The 21,275-nt window shown below is 32.3% G+C and overlaps 1 protein-coding gene across 1 annotated transcript; it reads left to right on the plus strand.

The window, feature by feature from the left end:
* Positions 1 to 8,949: 8,949 nt before the first annotated feature.
* LOC127084450 (transcription factor ICE1) lies at positions 8,950 to 17,948 on the plus strand. The gene is made up of 4 exons (XM_051024896.1): positions 8,950 to 9,997; positions 17,052 to 17,249; positions 17,336 to 17,506; positions 17,641 to 17,948. Exons 1-4 carry the CDS (start codon positions 9,014 to 9,016, stop codon positions 17,728 to 17,730), a joined length of 1,443 nt encoding a protein of 480 aa, XP_050880853.1. The 5' UTR covers positions 8,950 to 9,013; the 3' UTR covers positions 17,731 to 17,948.
* The last annotated feature ends 3,327 nt before the right edge of the window (positions 17,949 to 21,275 follow it).

The raw sequence follows: 21,275 nt of genomic DNA on the forward strand, positions 1-21,275 counted from the left end.
ACTTTAATTCTTCATCTTCTTCTTCTCCTTTTTTTTCTTTTTTTCTTTTTGATCAATGAGTTAAAGATTGGTGGTTAGCATTGATACATAGAGGTTTAATCTTCCTTGATTCAAATCTAATTCATCTTGATCATGGATCAAGTGAATGACTTTGCATTAAGGATAGGTTGCTTCCTAAATCATGCAAAAGACCTAAATCAATACAAGATCATTTCTCATCTTCTTTTTGGCATGACAAGTTGTTGGAGTTTGATTCACTAATCAAGACCTCTAATTTGTGTTGTTGCCTACATTATTATTGACCGGCCTCAGATAGTTGTGACTTCTACATAAGTCCAATTACGATTGCTTAACATAACGCTAAATTTTCCTTATGGCACACTAACTATTAACACTAACTCTTAACCATTAACATTTACTTTTTGCTCTTTACATTTATGCAATTTACTATTCTTGTACATATTATTCATTTGTTTTTCCCCCTTTGCTCATTTGAGCACATGTTTATGTTAATGCAATTTGCCTTTTGCTCACTTGAGCATATAATTATGTATATATTATTGTGCTTGTATTTTGTTTTGTTTGTTGTGGACCAAATGCAAAGAAATGGACAAATGGACTTAGTTTCTAGGACTTTCCCTATGAAAATTTGGAGTAAAAGGACCTTAATATTGAAGATGGATTAGAAGGACCAAATCTCTAAACCCACTCTTGTCCATTCTTGATTTACTTCATAGAACTTTCTGATGTGTGTGCTTTTGTGCTAGGGGATCCTATGAGAGCTCAAATTGAAGAACCTTTGCCATGTTCATCCAAAGTGAAAGATACAAGAAACATTGGGGGATCTTCTAAGAGCTTGTTTGATTATGTTGATTGCTTAAGCTTACAATTATTTTGCTTGCATATTCCAAAGGATGGGAGCTACTTGGATCATCAATATGATCTCAAGAGAGGAACTCCATTTGTGGTCTTGTTTCTTATCCCTCATCTCTTGTATGTTTTAGGACTTTAGCCATTCTTCTTCTTCCCTCCACTCTAACCCAAGCCAAAACTTTTGTGCAAACATTTAACACTTCTTTTCAAATATTAGAAACCTAAGCCTTATGCTTTTGATTTTCAAACTTTTTCATAACACTTATTTTGAATTGAACCTTTAAATCAACTTTGACCATATTTTGTAAATACTTTTCATTGGTAAATATAACTCATTCAAATACTTTTGTGGTTTCAATGGCCACTTCCTTAACCAAAACTTTTCATAACCTTTAGCTATTAGGTTTGAGTTATCCTTGAGGTAGATGTAATACTCACCTATATCCTTAGTGATGGACAATGAGTCTTCCATGCTTATTATAAGGTTAACCCCTCACTAGCATGTTGAAGCTATCCTCACATGGTGGATTTGTGGTTTTAGGTTGAGTTTTCTCCCTCGGATAACAAAAGACCTTAAGGCTTTTAGACCAATCAATTCACCAACTCATTTTAATGGTACTCATATGTGAGTGTTTCTTCCAATCGGCTAGGCTTAATTATCTTGGTAGTCATCCGTCAACAATGGTATTACAAGAACACTAACCGCGGTAAGACCACGAACCTAAGTCTCCATTTTCACACACCTCTCCAACTATGCTTTGGGCTTAAGTCTCTTTTTCAATTTTCTTCCCCTTTCATTCGGACAATCATATTAAGGCATTTGAAATTATTGTTTCCCTCACATGGACAAGATTGATCGAGAATTATTTTCTAGGCACCTTTTTATTATGTTTTTTCTTTTTTTTTCCTGATGATTCTATGCACATTGAAGTTATTGGTCCATTTTAGGACGAAAATTAGAACTCAACCGCCATTAGGCTAAATAATCGGGTAAGGGTTACCCAACTTAGAAGGTCTAGTTTTCTTGATTTCCTTTTTCATCATTTTTGGTGCCCAAATTATTTATTTCTCAACCAACCATACATGCATGCAAGTATTTTTAATTATGTCAGGCCATAAATATAAACTAATCAGGAAATACTTCTCATAGCGGAGTACTATGGCACAAATATACACGTTGGACTCGCATCCTTACTTTGGGAGACCTAAGGTGTTTGGGTAATACCTAAGTTTTCAAAATTTCCCAATTCCCCTAGTTCTAGCCTTTGATCCCTAAAACTCTATATACTTTCTCACCTTCCCCACAATCTAAACTTGTCATAAAAAAATCACGGTATTAGTATTGGGAAAACTACAAAAAGTAGGTCTTAATGCATCAATCAAACTAGAAATTAGAAATCGAGAAAGAAACATGAACATAAAAATTTAACAAATAAAAGTGAAATAAAATAAATAAGTACCCCCCCCCCCCCACACACACACACACAAACACACACACAAGCTTGAACTAAACATTATCCTCAATGCTTTGTCGCAAGCAAGAGGGAATAGAACTTACAAGAACCTCACTCGGGAGGTCGGAACCGCAACATGAGTTATTGCATCATTTCTTAGATATCATCCAAGACTATTCCTTGTATTATTTTCTCCTACTTAATGAAATTTTTATTAACTAGAAGAAAAAATAAAATAACAAGAAAACAAATTACTGCAAAAAACATGGATTTCCTCCCACGTAGCGCTTTGTTTAACGTCGTTTTAGCTTGACGGTCGATGAGTGTAAGAACTCATGGTGGTTATTTCAAAAACGATTCATCAACCTCACTCTAAGTAGTATTAGGTGTCTTACCCACTTATAAAGTCATCTCTTATATCCATTACTCTTTTTCTTCTTCTTTCTATATGGTGGTTCATACTTCTGAACTTGTGGGGGTGGTTATGGTTCTATCCTAATAAGTGAAGGTGAGAAAAACAAGAAAGGGGGGGTTTGAATTGTTTGGAAAATAAGCGCTTTTTCAAAGTGAAAATCACACAAGGATTTTATACTGGTTCGCTTATAACACAAAGCTACTCCAGTCCACCCGGCCAAGGTGATTTCGCCTTTAACAAGGACTTAATCCACTAATCTTGAAAGATTGATTACAAACAACGTCTAAGAGAAAGATCTCTTAGTCCTCTCAAGTATACAGACTTCACATAGTCACTTGAGGAAATACAACAAAGATGAAAACTTATGTAATCTAGAGTGCTTCTAAGATAAGCAAATATTACAATAGTAAGAACAATGTGTTTCACGTTTTAAGCAAAAGCTTTGTGAAGATTGAGAGAATAAAACGTTTTTGTGTGTTGATGTTTCAGTATATTCTTGTTGTGTTGTTTTGCTTGTTGTTGTGCACACAATGTTGATTTGCAGTCCTTTATATATAGGAGTGAAGTAGTCGTTGAAACTGATGGTCAATGCTTTGAATTAATGCCATAACTTATATAGCTTCTTGCCAAAATGACTTTCTCTCCTTGAATGACTACTTTCCAAATATAGTTCCTTTTCATTTGAATTTGGAGTTTAACGTCTCTTTCTGTATTAGGAAATCCATTTCCAAAACTTTATTTGAAGTTAACGTTACTCTTCCTTATTTGGCAATTCCATAATCAGAGTCTTCGTGTTTCTGGAAATCTTGGAATCTTACTTCTGATGTTGATCTCTTTTGAGTTCTGATGGTTTCTTCAGATAGCGCTGATAGCTTCTGGATTTTGACATACCGTAGTTCAGAGGCAGAAGTTCTAGAGCGTACTTCTCGTTCAGATGCTTCTGATATTTTGCTGTTTTGCTCAGAGTTAGACTTTCTTGAATCGTGTTTCTTCTTCAGATACTTCTGGTCTTCTGATAATTTGTATCTGATATAATTATGTATCTGATGATTTCTTCCTTCTTTCCTTAGAACCCTGCACACTTAGAAACTTTTTGTTAGGGTGCCAATTTTAATTTCATCCTTTGTTATCATCAAAATTATGGAATCTGTTGTAGAACAATTTTTGTTCTTACAATAAGTATCATCTTTTTGAGTTTGGATTTAATCATTTCATCCCCCACCTAAAAGTTTAAATTTCCCCTATTAACATCAATAGTTTTCTCATTTTCATGGTCCTCTAATATTCTTGTTTTAGGCTGGACCTTAGTTAATGGTACATTGGTAAACATATTTTCCACCATCTCGACATACCTATTGTATTGGTGTCTTCATTAGCTTCCACCAATCTTTGTGAGAAAGGAATTTGTGGCTTGTAGGGAGGAGGAGAAAGATAAGGTGTTTCCTTCTCTACCTCTTTGGTAACTTCCTTTTCTGGTGGTGTCGGTGGATTTTCCCCACTCTCTACCTTTTTCTCACTAGAACTCTCCTCAAACTTTTTATCGTTCTCCATAGGAGTTTCAACTTGTTTTTCACTTCCACTTATTATAATATTCACATGTCCCTTAGGGTTTTGCTCGGGTTGCCCTGGAAATAATCTGGGAGAGATGGAAGAAGCAACTTATTATTGTGTTACTTGGGAGTTTATAGTCTCCAACATTTTGGTATGGGTGATAACATTTTCAACCTTAATGTTCAACTAACTAAGTACCTCACTTATGAGGAGGTTTTGATTTCTAAACTCTTCATTCATGAGAGTTTGTGTTTCCACAAGACTTTATATCATATATTCCAAGTTAGACTGAGTTTGTGTATCAATAAAATTCTCCATTAACATTTCAAGGTTGGATTATTGTAAATTTGGTGGTTCCTCTAAATAATGGAAGTGGTTATCATAGTAAAAAGTTTGGTGTTCCATCCACCCTGGGTTATAGGTAGTGGGATAAGAGTTATTATGGTTATTATTCATACAATTGAACATATTTTGGGCAGACCTCGTGGATACCACAAAAGAAACAACTGAAAAGATAAATTTGCTCTAATTTCTATGATAGTAGATTAGAATAATCAAAACGAGTTCCTCTCATACAACGACAACGAGAGTAATACAACAAACAAATACAATAAAATAAATAGAAAAATAAGCTCTAGGGTTTAGGGTGAATAACCATGGAAAACACTTAGAATATATAAAGCAAACATGACTTAGGACCGTGACTCCTATCTTAGACTTCTCCACACGACTTAAGCTATTTTATTACAAGAATTCTGACATAATTTATAGAAAAGTAGATTATTATGAGCAACACCTTCCTTCATCAGCGCATTGCCCTATCTCTAACGAACGAGGTGCTTGTCGGCTTTCGCTCTAGCAAAAGCATTCGTTAGCGATCATTACGTTCACACAGCTATTTAAAGATGGGACTTTTCTCAATTTCATTCGATCACTTTCGTGACTTCGGAGTTGATTGTTTAAAGAACTTCTTTCCAGCGTTCACGCCTACCTTTCAGTATGAGGTGAACACATAAAAACACTCCTAATTTCGTTGCGATGTTTGAATTAAAAAATCGGATTTTTAAATTAAAAAAGTGGAATTCTCGTAACTAACTTAAGTTAATTCATGCGGATAGTCATACAATAGGGTTCATTACCCTTAGTCCCTAGTGGACTACTCACTCATGGTGAGGAATGATCTGATCAAAACAATTATTGCAGATGAAGACATAATTGATAAAACGATAAATAAAGTGATAAATAAAAACTTGAATAAAGGAAAAGAAGAACTTGATTTGAGATATGATCTAGCTTCTCCAATGGATACTTTTACAATAAGCAGTAAAATAAAGCGTATAATTAAAAACTGAAAATAATGTTGGATGCCCCAAATTAAGTAACAACTCTTAGTTTTATAGCTTATTCTAAACATGGCACAAATCGTCAGCTTCAATGCCTTTTAAAAATAGAATAAAGTCGAATTCAAACAATCGAAAGTCTTAAAGCAGATGGAATTGGGCCGAAAAAGGAAACAAATCGGGAGAAAGCTCGCTTCCCTGTTATGGCCCGTAATAGCCATTACGGGTGGCCGCAACAGACCCCTGGTTCTTGGCCCGAGGCGCCTCTGATGAGGGTTTGAAGGGCTATGCATGTTACGGTCCGTAATAGCCATTATAGGTGGTCGTAATATGCCTCTAATTTTTGTATGGAGAATTCCGACTCTTCGCCTTTTTCCGCATTTTATCCACTTTTCGTCCTTCTTTCGCTTGGAACGCCTATTATGACCTGAAAACAAAGAAAATACAATACTAAAGCATAAAATATGGTAAAATAAAAGGAAAGCGGATGAAAACGATTAAATATAAAGGAAAAAAAACAAATAAAAATGATATAAAAGTCACTTATCAATGGGTGAGACAATATGATTTGCAGTAGACCTGTAAAATTGATCTTTTTATAGTGCTCATCCTTATCTCGTTATCTTTACCGCTCCTTCAACATTGTTTTGTTTGGGATTCTTCCACGTCATCCCAAAAATCATCATTCAGGTCAGTTTTGATCTTCTTCTATCTTAGAGCCTGCTAGGTGTTAGCGTTATAACTCTGTCGTGATAAACATTTGTAAACATGGCTAATCCAACACATAAGAAAACAAAAACTTAAGAATAATGCCTAATATACTTATTATTAATTAAGTCAAATAACTATAAAATATACTGAAATAAATCTAATTAAGCAAAATTTTAATAAATAATTCAAGGATTAAGGACTTAGATATCTAACAATAAATGAGTTGTCAAAGTTTTAGGTTCATTTTTCAAAAGCGATTTAGCCTAGTCCTTCCTCTCCTATTTCAAGTTCCTCTTTTCCTTTTTATACACGTTCCTTTGCATAATAAAATAAAGTAAAACCATAAATAAATCCTAAAAAAAAAAGTTTAAAACTGCACAAGTCTTTCAAATGTTAGTGGATGTGTTGGTGTATCATTTGGTAAAAACTGTTTCCATAAGTTTCAAATTCATTTTTCTAAAATCAAATTGCATACACATATTTTATTAATTATTTGTTTATTTATTTATTATTATGATATGTATTTCCCATATCTATTATTTGTTAGTATATTTTTTCATGATATTTATTAATTCAATTTAACTTAATTTATTAGTTATTTCATATGTTTCAAATATAATTGATCATTACTATTTTGCAACGTTAGTTTTATTATAGAATTGTTTGCATGAAATTTATTATTTTTTCTTGTATTGATATTATTAATTATAATACTTTTATAATTATAATTTAAATATTTAAGCATAAGTTTAAATTAAAATATATTAAATTGAATTAGATTAAATAGAATTTGTTATGTGAATCACTCTAATTGAAGTACACTTAATTATATCTTTGAATCGGGTAATTTTTTTTTGTTTCAAAATTGATCAAAATCGCACATCACCGCACTCAATCTAGTTAAAACATTTTTAGAGTTTATTGTTATGATTGACTTTTGTTTCAAAGTTACTAAAATAATTGAAATAATTTGGATGTAATAGTTTTAATAATAGTTTTAATAATTGGTGAATAAATAAAATATCCTGCATTCGAATTCTCAATCTTGCAATTGAACATCCTTTCAATTACCATTTAAGGTGTTTTAAAAAATTGTATCGAGTCCAATTCTTACTCATAATAAAAAGAAAACTATCAATATATTCAACTAATTAATATACTTCCATTAAAGATAAGGATGCGGTGAATTCAAGGAATTAGTATCCTTCTATTGAAGACAAAATGTTAGCTTGCAATGAATTTTGTATCACAAATCGATTGATAATTACTCCCTCCGTTCCTTTTTAAGAATTTTTTTTTTTTTTAAATTGTTTCTTTTTAAATATCATTTATAAAATTTATAAACTGGAATAAAGCTTATAGAAAAACATCTTAGATCTATTAGGACGACCTAATTATGTGTAATCTTATATATTATATTAATTTATAAACTTAGTGTACATAATAATTTTTATAAAATCTTGAAAGATTATAAATAATCATGCTTGATAGCTTGCTAATTTATTGTTTAAGACCCTTGACTAGTTGATTTGTTTTAAGGTCAACTCAAGTTTAAAATAAATCATTTAAATGGTAATAAGTCAGGTTTTGGTATGGCCTATTTAAGTAAAACTTGACTGGACCCAATTTATTTACACCCCTACATGCACACTTCTTATAAAGGTCACCTGCACTTCTCGCATTTTTTTATACAACATACACCCTCTGTTTATTATAATTCGTTTTATAAAAATATTGACAAATTATTTATAAAAAAAATCATAAATTATAAATTATTTTTCAATTTTCATCAAATATTAATATTTTTTTTGGTTTAATACATATTTTAGTCTTTTAACTTAATTTAATATTCCATATTAAACTCGTAACTAAAAAATGTTACAAGTTAGTCCCTTAACTTTACTTTGGTTACCCTATTTGATCTCTTTCGATAATTTATGACCAAAAAAAACGTTAACTTCTAATTTTGTGACGAAACAACAAGGTCATTGGTACAAATTTAAGTCAACATATGTAGTTAAAAACTGATACACTAATTAAACTCCGAAAAGAAAACACTCGTAGTTTAAATAGTGTATCCGTTTGTAACTATATATGTTAACTCATATTTGTACCAATGACCTTTCTGACACTCCACGTCACTAGAACTTAATTTTTTTTTGTCAAAAATTGACGGAAGAGAGCAAACACGATAACGGAAGTGAAGTTAAAAGACTAACTTGTAATATTTTTTAGTTAAAAGATTATAGCAAAACGTTAAATTAAGTTAAGGATCTCGGTCACTAATTATGCTTTTATTTTTCTATCATATTATTTATTATTATATTGTTTTACAACTTTTTAAATATTTATATTTATTCTCAAAAATAAAAATTAAATTTATAAATTACTTATAATTTTATTTTCACATATAAAATTAATTATATTCATTAATTGAAATGAAATAGTCAAAATTTTATATAATTTAAAACAGAAGAAATAATATTTTAAATCATTGGTATTTAAAAATAAGGTTTACATTGTATATAAAATAAAATAAGCTATATCATATCAAAATAAAAATTAGATAAAAAATGAAAAATTTATGTTTATACATTGTCTAATGTAAAAATTTGTGTTCAAAATAATATTTTAGAACAAAAAAGCTCATAAACGTTTTCTCTTTATCAATGGAGAGAGATAAACTACCTTGGTTGCAACCTCCAACCGAAGAAGAGCGGCACACAACTAGCGTCATCAACAACAATGGCGATGGTTTCATAACTGATGATGAAAGTCTTTCTTCTTTCAGATCAATGCTGGAAATTGAGTGGTACATGAACAATATGCCAACTCATGATGAACAAGTTATCCCAAATTTTCAAATTGAAACAAAACATCAACACAACTTTGTTTCTCCTTCAGATCCAAACAGTTCTGTTGGTATGCAACCTTTGGGTTCCACCTCTTTTTCACCACCATCCAACTTCAATTTCTCTCATCTACTTAATACTGAAGACAATATCAACAACATCATCAACACCCCCACTACCAACAACAATAATCCATTTGGAAGTGTCTTAAGTCTCGAAACCCAGAGTAGCTTCCTAACTCCATTTCAAGGGAATCAGACAGACTTACCAACCCAAACTGGCCATTTATGTAAGTTCCCGGAAACGAATGTTGTTGGATTTATACCAATGGGTTTACAAGAAGAAATTTCATTTGATGGTGGTTCAGGGCCTTCAAGTTCCATGTTTTTGAGTAATGACAAAGCCTTTCGGCCTGTAGACACTCCTTCACTTGTTCTTGCATCGCCTAATTTATTGAACAATAAGGATATGAGTTCTAACATTAGCGATGCAGACAAGTTGGGATCGCTGTCGATTCCACACTTTACATCGACATGCTTGAATGACTTTGATCAGAAGACGGAGAAAGAGGTAAACGGGGAGATTGATGAAGGATTAAATTTCCAGTTTAAAGAGGGTGTTGGTATTGATGGTAATCAGGGTGGCAATGATGATGAAGACGCAAATGGTGTTGGTGAGGTGGATCGAAAAGGAAAGAAGAAGGAAAATCCATCAAAGAGTCTCTTGGCTGAGAAGAGGAGAAGGAAGAAGCTCGGCGATAAGATGTACACTCTTCGTTCTATTGTGCCAATTATCAGCAAGGTATGTAACCATGTATACAAGTTCTTATTATGTTTTAGGCTAAATATCATTTTTCGTCTCGTATCTTTTACTCGAGATTCATTTTGATCTCTTACTTTAAATTTTTGGAACCAATTTAATGACGATAAAATTGGTCACTAAAAGATATTTTCCGAGTTTTTAATATCTTCTTGATTTTCTGGATTTTCTAGGAAGAAAACGATGTGTAAAAAACTCTTCTAACTTTTTTCTGGGTTTTCAATGAAAAAAGGAGATCTAATTTCTCTACCATTATTAGACTGAAGTAAAATCACTATTTTCTATTGCTATATGTTTTCCACAAGGGTAAAGTAAAAACAACAACACAATTTTTCATTTCATTTTCGTTTCATAACAAACTTAACGAAGTCATTGGAAACAGAAATCAAATCATAGTGATTTATTTTGGGCAACGAAATCATAGTGATTAAGTTTTCTAGGTTTTCTTCCTTCCACCAAATTCAAGTGTTTCTCATTTTCTGGAAATGAAAACAACAACCCAGGTTGGAGAAATACGAACAAATCCGATTGAATCTTTATGATTGTGATATGTTGAAGGCTACTGCTCTGAATTTAGTGATTGTTCTTGATTGTTCTTGTAATTCACCTTATTTCCCGGACAAAAACCCTAAATTTGTGACATATACCTTGATTTAAAATTACGATCTTCATCTTCTTCAAATTGGCCTGAGATTATATTATGTTTATTTTTAAATAAATTTTATTTATTATGTGGCATACCTAGTAGTTTCCATCTTGACAAAATAAAATGACACCTAGCTATTTCAGATTACATAGCAGGACTACATAGACTATCTCATTAACTTTGACTAACTGAGTATATGAAAAGGATTAACGTGAAACGTTTTGTATAGTTTAAAGACTATTATGATCATTTATAAATAAGGGACCAAATTTTATTCCGAGTCAAAGATAAAGTGCAAAAAAATGATATTTAACCCTTTTTTATATTATTTTGGTTAACCATTTTTAATAGAAATCTTTAATGTTACAAATAATAATATTTTTATATTGTTGATATTAGTTATAATATTAAAATTGATATAACTTTAAAATTTAAAAATATTGAAAATACGCAAAATTAAATATTATAAAATGTTATTTGACCTTTTTTAAATATATCTTTATTGAATTTCGTATTAAATTTAATAGTTTTTTTTGGTCAAATAATTTAATAGTGAGAATCACACAATTTAAGTGTGAAGAATTATCTGTCATACACGTCAGATGTTCTTGAAACTATAAAGAAATTTATATTTATAAGACACTATTTATTTTTTATTAAATATTATATTAATCTTTTTATTTGTTTTTATTATTTAGAAAAATATATATTTCTTAAATTCAACACATATTTTAAATATTATTTATGGTACAACCATAATACATTATTTTTAATATTTCAAGCATCACTTTTTAATGATTGCTTCCAAAGAAAGGATGTAAGGCACCAAAGGTGCTTTAAGACCCAACTACCTCGAGATAAAAAGAAACACAAATATAAACAAAAACAATATAACATGTACCAAATAAACCTTAGGATGATAAAAAAAAATAACCAGGTCTCAAATCGCAAAGCCTATTAAGATACTGATAAATGATGGAACTCTCAGCTGTAAGGGATCAAATAACCATGCCACAAGAGGCAAACAAAAATGGCTCGCAATATCTACAAGGTGAAGGAGGGAAAAACCGACAACCACTACAGTCAAGTCAGTCTACCTCTATGAGATACCAATCACAAACCCCAACCAAGAAGAGAGGAACTTTTGTTAAAGAAAGAAAATAATGAAAACTAAGCTCCAACCCAACCCTCTACTAGAACAATAAGAACTAATGTCATAAAAGGTAAGAAAACATTTCCACTAAGAAAACAAAATTGTATCCCCTAATTTCTCTAAAAGTTTAGACCCTATAAGAGAATACACACTCATTACAAGTCCTACAAATGATCCATACCACAAAGTGTCAAACCAAAGCTTGACTACACCTAAGATTGATGTCAACACTTATTAGGATAAAGAGTTCAAGAAGACGGATAGTCAAATAAGAGTGGACAACTACCCACCTCAACCACCTAGAGATAGTATATCAAACCACATGTGACAATCATGTGATATATCGACTCCATCTTTTCAAAGTCAAATTTCCCCTCCCTGACATTTTAGCAAAATCAATAATCTCGTTCAACGCCACCACTCTATCCAGTAGATCCATACCTTTAATAAGGCAAGATTAATTGGAGGAAAAAGTCTCCTATATAATTGGGGTGAGCTTAGTAGCCAAGACTTTTGCTAAGATATTGTTTATGCACTCAAAGAAAAAATTGGACGAAAAACCATCCAAGTGAAGATGTTATTCCACGTTAAGGACAAAGGTAATAAAATACTATATAAGACTCCTCAGAAGGATAGTATTGAAGAAAAACTTGTGGAACATAGCCCTCATCTCACCTCTTAGGCAAGTCCATAACCATTAAAAAAAGGAGAAACTAAACACGTCATGACCTAGACACCTATTACCATCATTATCCGTTACCACATCATTAATCTTAAAAAGGAGAAATGATATAGAAATAACCACATTCTCTCTAGTATAAATATTGTAGATCTGGGTTCCCTCAAGGTTTGGCTAGTTAAAATATATTCTTGGTAATATTGGAAAAAGACCTTAATAATTTATGCACTAACCTCGGCCACCTCTTCAGTCCAATCTTCCTTTACACTTATAGATAATACCAAGTCCCTCATGGTACGTCTATTGAGGAAATATTGAAAATAAGTAGTTCCGTCATCTCTGTCTTTCCCCTGCCTCTATCTTGGTATTTGGACATATGAGAATCTTTGAGTTTGAGCACATATGGAGGTCCACACACACTCTACTCTTCTGAGCCACCTATTCTAGTGTGGGAGGGGGAACTATCCTCAACCAAAGAATTCTACATCCTAATGGCATCCACGATACTAGTAATCCTTGACTCTGAATCTCTGAAGACCCCCTTTACTATTAAAGATGAACTTTGAGGAACTTCAAGTTCTCTTTAAGGATGACAATCATCCTATCTAAGGAAACACATGACGACCAACTTTGCGGGATAACATCTTGGATGGAATAATAATCCAACTTGTAATTATTAAACCTTAAATTCTTAGGATCTCACAATTGTGTGAAATACCAAATAACAAGAGGGTGATTATCAGAAACATCGAGGATCAACATACTAAAATTACCCCAATTCTCCTGCCATACGTTAGACATTGAGACCCGGTCTAATCTACTCATAGTCCCACATTGGGTTGGAACGAGTTAAACCTTACCCTAAACAAAATATGGTTAAGAATTACCATAAACACCACATAATTATGAAACTCATCCACCTCAACCTCTATGCCAAGAAGAGGAGCTCTCAAATCCTTTTCCACTTGTTACCACCTAAGACCAAGTTAAAATTGTGAAGCACATATATAACTAGACACGCAAAAGACTCGTTAACTATAACCAGTTGAACCCACAACAACCTTTTGTCAGCAAGATCACACTTTGAGTATAGAATATGGATTATCCTTCTAATTGATAATAGATAAAAAGAATTCCCTCATTATAACCCACTACCTAGGAGTAAATCTGATTACAATACATATAACCCTAATTGTAATGAACAAGAGACACATCCACTAATGCAAACTTAATATCTTGCATAATAATAAATTAAGGTTGTTCATCATAATAATGTCCTTAATCTGACCCTTCTTATTCTTCCCTCTAAACCTTTAATAATAGAGGAGCCAATAATCATTTATCACCCTTAACACACTCATTATTAGCCTTTTCCAAGTTATCCCTCACCACTAGCACATAACAAATTGTGTGTAATGGTTCACCGACCCTTTTTGAGAACCTCTCACAAAAATAGGAAAGATTCAAGAGGTAACAACAAGAATAAATAATTATCTATATGGGTTTAAATTTTGGAACCAAGGGAACCCCCCCCCCCCCCCCCCCCCCCCGCCTCCCACAAGGGAGGATATGGGATAAAATCATTGGAAAACAATTAAGTAAATAAGGGATTCAAAGACCTGCCTAGAACCATAGTTCAGTAAAGTATGAGGATCCTTTCGAAAACCTACCATGTATCAGTGTGAGGAAGTAAAAAGTCATCCCTTCAAGAAACATACCTATTGGGATGAATGTTGAGTTTTCTTCAATTTTCGAGTAAAAAAACTAGTCATATTTAAATTTGATGTTAAACGGTGATGTGATTTTGGGGTGGAAGTTGATGTTATGATGAATCTCGAAAAGACAATGATCTGTAAAATATCCTTGTTGCAACTTGATTTAAATCCACACAACAAATCCCTCAGTACTAAGACCATTCGAAAATCTAACACTAGAATAACATGCCTCATAATATGGTTAGCAATCCATATCAATTGTATGAGAAATATAAAAATATCTTAGGCCTTCTGACAAAGAGTCCAACACTTTTTTTAAAAAGGATACCCAGCATGAAACTCGTCATGAACCATTAATGAATCACAAGTTGACACAATGTATGTGGGGCTCGGCTTCCATACAACTATAATCGATAATGGAGATTGGTATCCTAACAATAAATGGGCCTATGTAGAAGCTAACAATAAATGGGACAATGGAGATCACAACACGCCCAACAAGCCTATTGAAAATTGCCACATCACCCTCTCTCATATTTACCTTCAACGTTAGACTTTCTTTATCCCCATACCTATCTTTTCTAACCAATATCATAAAATACCCATTCCCCCATATATCCCAATATACCCCAATTTCAAACAAAATAAATATTCATATAGGGGGTCCATTATTATTGGTGCCTCCTCTAAGTTCATTTAAGTTATACAACCATGTCACATTGATGTTTGTGACAAGTAAAGATGTTATAATCAATTAGTAGGAATGTTGGGATTGGTATAGTTAACATCTTGTATAATTTTCAAATGTGTCATTAGTATTCCATAATGATCAGAGTGAGCATCATATAAAAGAGAAGCTACACAAGTAGAAAAATCCAAAAGGCCATATAGGATTAAATATTCTCAAATAAAATTCTATAAGAATATGATGTCCTTTTGGACTAAATGATCACACCAGGGGGAAACTCTTTCAGATTACTTTATTTGTTGATATTGAGCTTCTCATTTATGAAGAAGAAACTACATTCTCTATGTAGATTAGTGCTATGCAGGAAAAAATTAAGGTTATAAAGAGGAATCAAACATGTAAACTAGTCTTCTTACTAGTACATAAGATACATATTATAGGGAAATGAGTCTATAAAGTGAAGACCCTCCAAATTTATTTCATTTCCAAATATAAAGAAAGGATTTTTGAAAAGGGATACTTACAAAAACATGGATTTGATTTCACATAAGTTTTTGCATCAGTTGCAAGAATTGAGACAACCAATTCATTGGTATTTGTTGTTAACTGATCGCAATGGAATCTTGTTTTACTAAATGTTAAGTATGAATTTCTCAATGTTTTCCTTAAGGAGAAAATTTATGTTGAACAACCTCGGAGATTCATTGTGAAAGGTTAAGAAGATAAGGTTTTTAAACTCAATAAGGCTCTTTATGGCCTAAAATAAGCTTCATGAACCTAGCACAAGAGGAATCAAAAGTTCCTAAAGCAGATTGGCTATTCCAAGTGTATAATTTAACATGGAATTTATGTGAAATGTGTGAATCAAGACAATATTAGTATAGTGTGTATATATAGATAGATTATCTATTAATCACGTGAATCAATCACAATAAGATTTTGAATCTCAAATTCAACATGAACACTAAGTTTGATATGACTAAATTAAGAGGTCTAATTTTAGTTAACCAAAGGAAGTACATCAGTAATATCTTGAAGAAAATTAGTATGCTAAACTGTAACTCGACAAGTACTCCTATTGAATAAAATTAAAAATTAAGCAAATACATTCATGGAAATGTTGTAGATAGAACAATATACAAGAAAACTGTAGGATGCTTAAGGTATTCTTGCAATTGCATACTCGATATATGCCATAATGTTAGTGTGTAAGAAGATTTATCCATGAACTTAAACATTCATATATACAAGTTATTAAAGGATCATGAGATTTCTTAAAGGCACAATATACCATGCATCATATTTACAAAACCTTATGGTGTAAAATGAAGAAGTACAATGTGATATGTGTTAAAGCTATTCAATTTTCCAATTATGTGGTTGCTTGAGAAGTAAACATTGGTGGACATGTCTTTTTGTGAAGTTGACTATATCTCATCTTGCAATATAGTTGTAAATAAGTGTGGTTGCAATCTAATTTGTTGATTGGACTGAAGGTAGGCATTGAGGAATAAATGGTACTAAGAATAGACAATAATTAACCTTGCAGAAAATACATAGCTCATGGAAGGAGAAAACATATTGAAGTCAAGTTGTACTTCTTAGAGATCTAGTAACAAATGACAAGATTACTTTAACATATTGTAGAACAGAGGATCATATAGTAGATGCTCTAACCAAGTCACTAAAAAATTAAAAATTTAAAGGGATGAGAAAATTATGTATATGCTTTATTAAAGTATAAATAGTATTACATATGAGTACAAGAAACAAACAAGGTGATTGTAAGTCCAACTAGTATTATTGTATATATATAACCATCTTGCAATCATTATGAATACAACAACTTGCCCTCTTCTCTGTGTGTACAATTCAAACACATTCCCTCTATTCTCTCAAATTAGTATTTGAAATATTCTTAGTAATTATGTTTGGTATTTCTATAATGCGATATATATATATATATATATATATATATATATATATATATATATATATATATATATATATATATATATATTTATATATGTATATATATGATTGAAAAGTGTACTTTTGAGTTTCTCTTATTGCATAGGTTATAAATAATCAAACAATTGATTCCTTAATAATATGTATGAGATAGTTCAAGTCTATTATTTCATTTTTCTCATAGATGGATAAAGCTTCAATACTTGGAGATGCTGTTGAATACATGAATGAGTTACGACAAAAAGTTAATGATCTTCAAACTGAGCTAGAGTTAATTTCTATTGAACCATCTCTGGTACCCACCACTTCAACCCTTCCTATACAAGTGAATGAAGAATTATGTCATAGCAATGTGCCAAGCCCTGGAAACCAATCAACAAAGGTATTTGTTTACTGTACTGCTAACTTGTTATTCCCTATAAATTGATGTTGTTTTATACTTTACTTGAGCTTGTACAAATTTTGCAGGTAGAGGCATGGGAAATGGAAGATGGAACTGTCAACATCCGTATATCTTGTATCTACAAACCAGCTATTTTGGTTTCAATAATGAAGGCATTTGATATCCTTGGATTGGACATTCACCAAGCTACCATAAGTTGTTTCAATGGTTTTGCCATAGATGTATACAAAGTTGAGGTATATATTTATTTTTCATATCCATGTTTTATATAGAAAATAATATTTGAATATGTTTCTCATTGATTATTAACTCATCATTGATCTCATTAGATATTTCTATATTGACTTTGATTTTTGATGTTTCGTTCCAGCAATGCATACAAGGTCAGAAAGTGAACTCTGATCTAATTAAAGCAGTGTTATTGAATGCAGTGGATTACCATATTGCATTATGTGAGTGAAGTTATGAACAAATTCATGTTATCATTACAAATTCACTTATTGTAGTTGTTGTAGCATGCAATTTGTAAACGTTACTGCTTCTTATTATTTTGTTTTGTATGGAAAGTTATACATAGACCAGTATCGACACTGTTATCAGCACTTGATTTTGTATTTTCTATGGAATTTAGACATCATACTTTTCTTACTTTAAATGTATGGAATAAATTTTTATTTACCTTCTCGTGTTTGTGCTCTTGATTTATTGGTTTAGTTCTTGATCTCTATTTCTGAGGAACTAAACAGAAATTTATGGGGAGGGATATCTTCACAGTTGGGTGGTGCTACATTTATTTTTTATTTATTCGGTGATCAGATTATTGATGAAGATGAGTTTAGTTCAGTTAATGGTGTTTTTTTAGATTTCTATACAGGTTGTTTTAATAATGATTTAGAAAGAGATGTTGATTTTGATATCAAAGAAGATTTTCACTGGGTTTTTGGATTGACTAATATTTCTGGAGGAACAAACCAAAGGTTAAATGCTAGTTAAAAGTAGAAAGAATGAGACTGGTTTTTGTCATGCATGTTTTAAAAGTAAAAATAGGAGAAATATTTTCTTGGCTTTCTGTGTAGGTCTGGGTTGGATTGAAGAAATGAGAGAGACTAGACAATATATGTTAAATAATTTCGTTCAACATTTTTAGGAATATGGATTGTTTCTTCCTAAAATTAGAAATTTGGATATGGCCTTCTTACCTCCTTATGGGAGGATATTTGGGTTGGGAATACTCCCCTTCATCTTAGATTCTCTAGAATGTTTTTCTATTTTTGATCAGAACTCTAGTTCAGTAGGGGAGGTCAGTAGATCCGGGGGAGAAAACTGGATTTGGGACCTCAGGTGGCAAATACCTTTTTCTCTTTGATAATGAGTTGACACTTTTCACTAACCTTTAGTCAGTAATTAAGGGTTTTACACATTCGTTTGAGAATGATGTATGGAGGTGGAGTGAGGCGAGTGATGGTGTTTATTCTATTTATTCTGCCTACTCATGTCTTTTATCCCATCAACTCACCTCAGGTCAGTAGGCATGTCCCATTGAGTTAGGCATTCTGTCTATTTGGTGCAGTTGGGTCCCTTATAAAGTTATAGTTTTCTCTAGGCATCTTCTTCAAGATCGTATCCCATCTAGAGATAACATACTTAAGATGGGAATCCAGTTGACCTCAGGGACTATTTCCTGCGCCTTTTGTTCCTTGTTCTTGAGTCGTCCTCTCATCTCTTTGTGACTTGTGAGGTTTCATCCATAGTCTGGTATAAGTTTTTTAGGTGGTTGGGGTGGTGCATTGTTATGCCTAGAGATATTTTGATCATTTTCCAAATGTTTACTCCTCTTAGTGGAGAATCTAGGACTAGAGGGAGTTGAGGATGATTTGGCATGTTGTGATTTGATCGATTTGAAATACCATGAATGATTTAGTTTGTTTTCCAAGTTCTTCAATGACACCAAAAGATGTGGAAGACATGGGGAATGTTTTGGTTTGGAGATGGTATATTGGTATGTAATACCCCAAACTAATTTTGAATACTTAACATCTAATTAGTCGAATTAGAGCGAAGTATTTTAAATTAGATCTTAATTGGAGCAGTTAATTCACTTAAACCTACGACGGGCATTTTGGTCTTTCCCTATGGAAGCATAAAACCGCCTTTTTGGCCCATGATTCTCCCTTATTCTCTCGTCTCTTTGGGTATACTTTAAGATTATTCCCAAATACTGTGGTTATACCTTGGAATAATCTTGTGTGTTTGTCTTTGTCATATCGATTGTATTTCAGCTCCACATATGAACAAATCGTGTGGGTTAGTGGCAACGGGTCGAAAATAGAGGATTAACCCTCTAAAATGATAAAGGAGAAAAAACATTGTTCACTTAAATAAAGAAGCAACAACATACTTGGATAAAGAGAAAGGGAATGACGGTGGAAACTTGAAGCTGAAACTAAGAAAACGAAGGTTAATGATCTAGATAAAGCAACTATTGAGGAGCACTAAGAAGAGAAAAACGAAGACCTGGAGGCAAAACCCAATTTTTATAGAAAACCAATTAAGTATCAACAGTCCGTATCAATGGTAAGGTATCAATCCAAGGGAATTCATCACACCACTCCTCCATGAAAAAATGGAAGTGACGAAAGTAGTCAAGTGTCCTAGATAGGAAAATCACTCCCTAACCCGTTTCACTAGGATGGCACGCTAGGAACAAGTGTTAGAGCTTCACTAGGATAAGAAAGAATTTAATGATCCTCTTCCCCACTACTTTTCAACGGATTCCAAGTGTTTCGGTTCCATTTCACACCAGACCCATTTTAGATGCCGACTTGCATTATTTAAGGTTTTCCCAAGCTCCTTCAGTGTTTGGAAAAGCCTTGCGGAAACTGTTATGGGCCGACTAAGTGCCTAAATGAATAATGCCCAATCAATCTCATATCCACTCCATTTAATTCGGGTATAAAATCAGTTTCCACGCTAAGAGAAAAGGTATAATCTCTAATATCCATTTTTCATTACACTCATCTTGAATCTTGAACTTACTTGGGCGTTAGAGCGCTAACCATGCATGTCCACCTCACCCCATCGTAAAGTAGATCAAATCCACTGTTCAAGAGCATCCGTTTTTCAACTGCATCCATTTCTAATTCTTGAATGTAACAGTTTCTCTAAATTTAAAAACGTTAGCAATAATGTCAGAATATTTATCATTAAAAAAGATATAATAGTTAAGAGTTGGAATCCTAAATCTTATTCAATCCTTAAATCAAGAGATGAAAGTGTTTATGACTTTAAGGAAAAATCAAAGAAGGGAGAATTTGTAGAAAGGTTGAACTAATTAGTTCAATTAATTAAAGATGATGGCATAAGCTCAAAAGCATCAAATTCGTACAAGGAAAATCATGTGGTTTCATGCAAAAGAACATACTAAAAAGTTGAGAAATCTTCGGAGAATTCAACATCAAATGAAGGAACTTCATCTGTAAGAGGATATGAAGTACAAAAATCCTAATCTAATGGAATCTTAAAGTGAAGAAGAGAGAATAAAACATATGCAAATGAATAAGATTCAACCTCAGGAAGAACCTTTAAAGAATCTTCTTCCAACAAAGAGAATGACGTCGGCTTAAAAGTATCTCACGTGGAAGGTGACCATGAGGAAATAAAGCTATCTTATAAGTATAACCTAGACCTTAAGGATTATCCTGAGTTTCTAGAAAAGAGTAATGAAACACTTAAGTTTTAAATAGCTAATATTAGAAACTCAACTAGATCACGTGAAGTTGTGTTTCAATGAAAAAGGAAGTAGCAGACTTGCATGAAAAATTAAGTAAATTTACTAAGAGTCAAGAAAACATTGACTTCATTCTATAACTTAAAGGCCTTTCTTAAATAAAACTGGATTATGGTTTAAAATCCTGTAGACCATATAGTAAAGAATTAAATAGGGAGAAAATGAATCAACTTGTTTATAAATGCTCTCATTGTAATAGGTTTGGCCACTTAGAGCCT

The sequence above is a fragment of the Lathyrus oleraceus genome, chromosome 5 (genome assembly GCF_024323335.1).
Source record: "Lathyrus oleraceus cultivar Zhongwan6 chromosome 5, CAAS_Psat_ZW6_1.0, whole genome shotgun sequence".
Lineage (NCBI taxonomy): Eukaryota > Viridiplantae > Streptophyta > Magnoliopsida > Fabales > Fabaceae > Lathyrus > Lathyrus oleraceus.

Coding starts and splice junctions, on each gene's coding strand:
- LOC127084450 (XM_051024896.1), top strand. CDS start 9,014: ATGGAGAGAGATAAACTACCTTGGTTGCAACCTCCAACCGAAGAAGAG. Junction 17,250..17,335: donor CTGGAAACCAATCAACAAAG/GTATTTGTTTAC, acceptor CAAATTTTGCAG/GTAGAGGCATGGGAAATGGA. Junction 17,507..17,640: donor TAGATGTATACAAAGTTGAG/GTATATATTTAT, acceptor GTTTCGTTCCAG/CAATGCATACAAGGTCAGAA.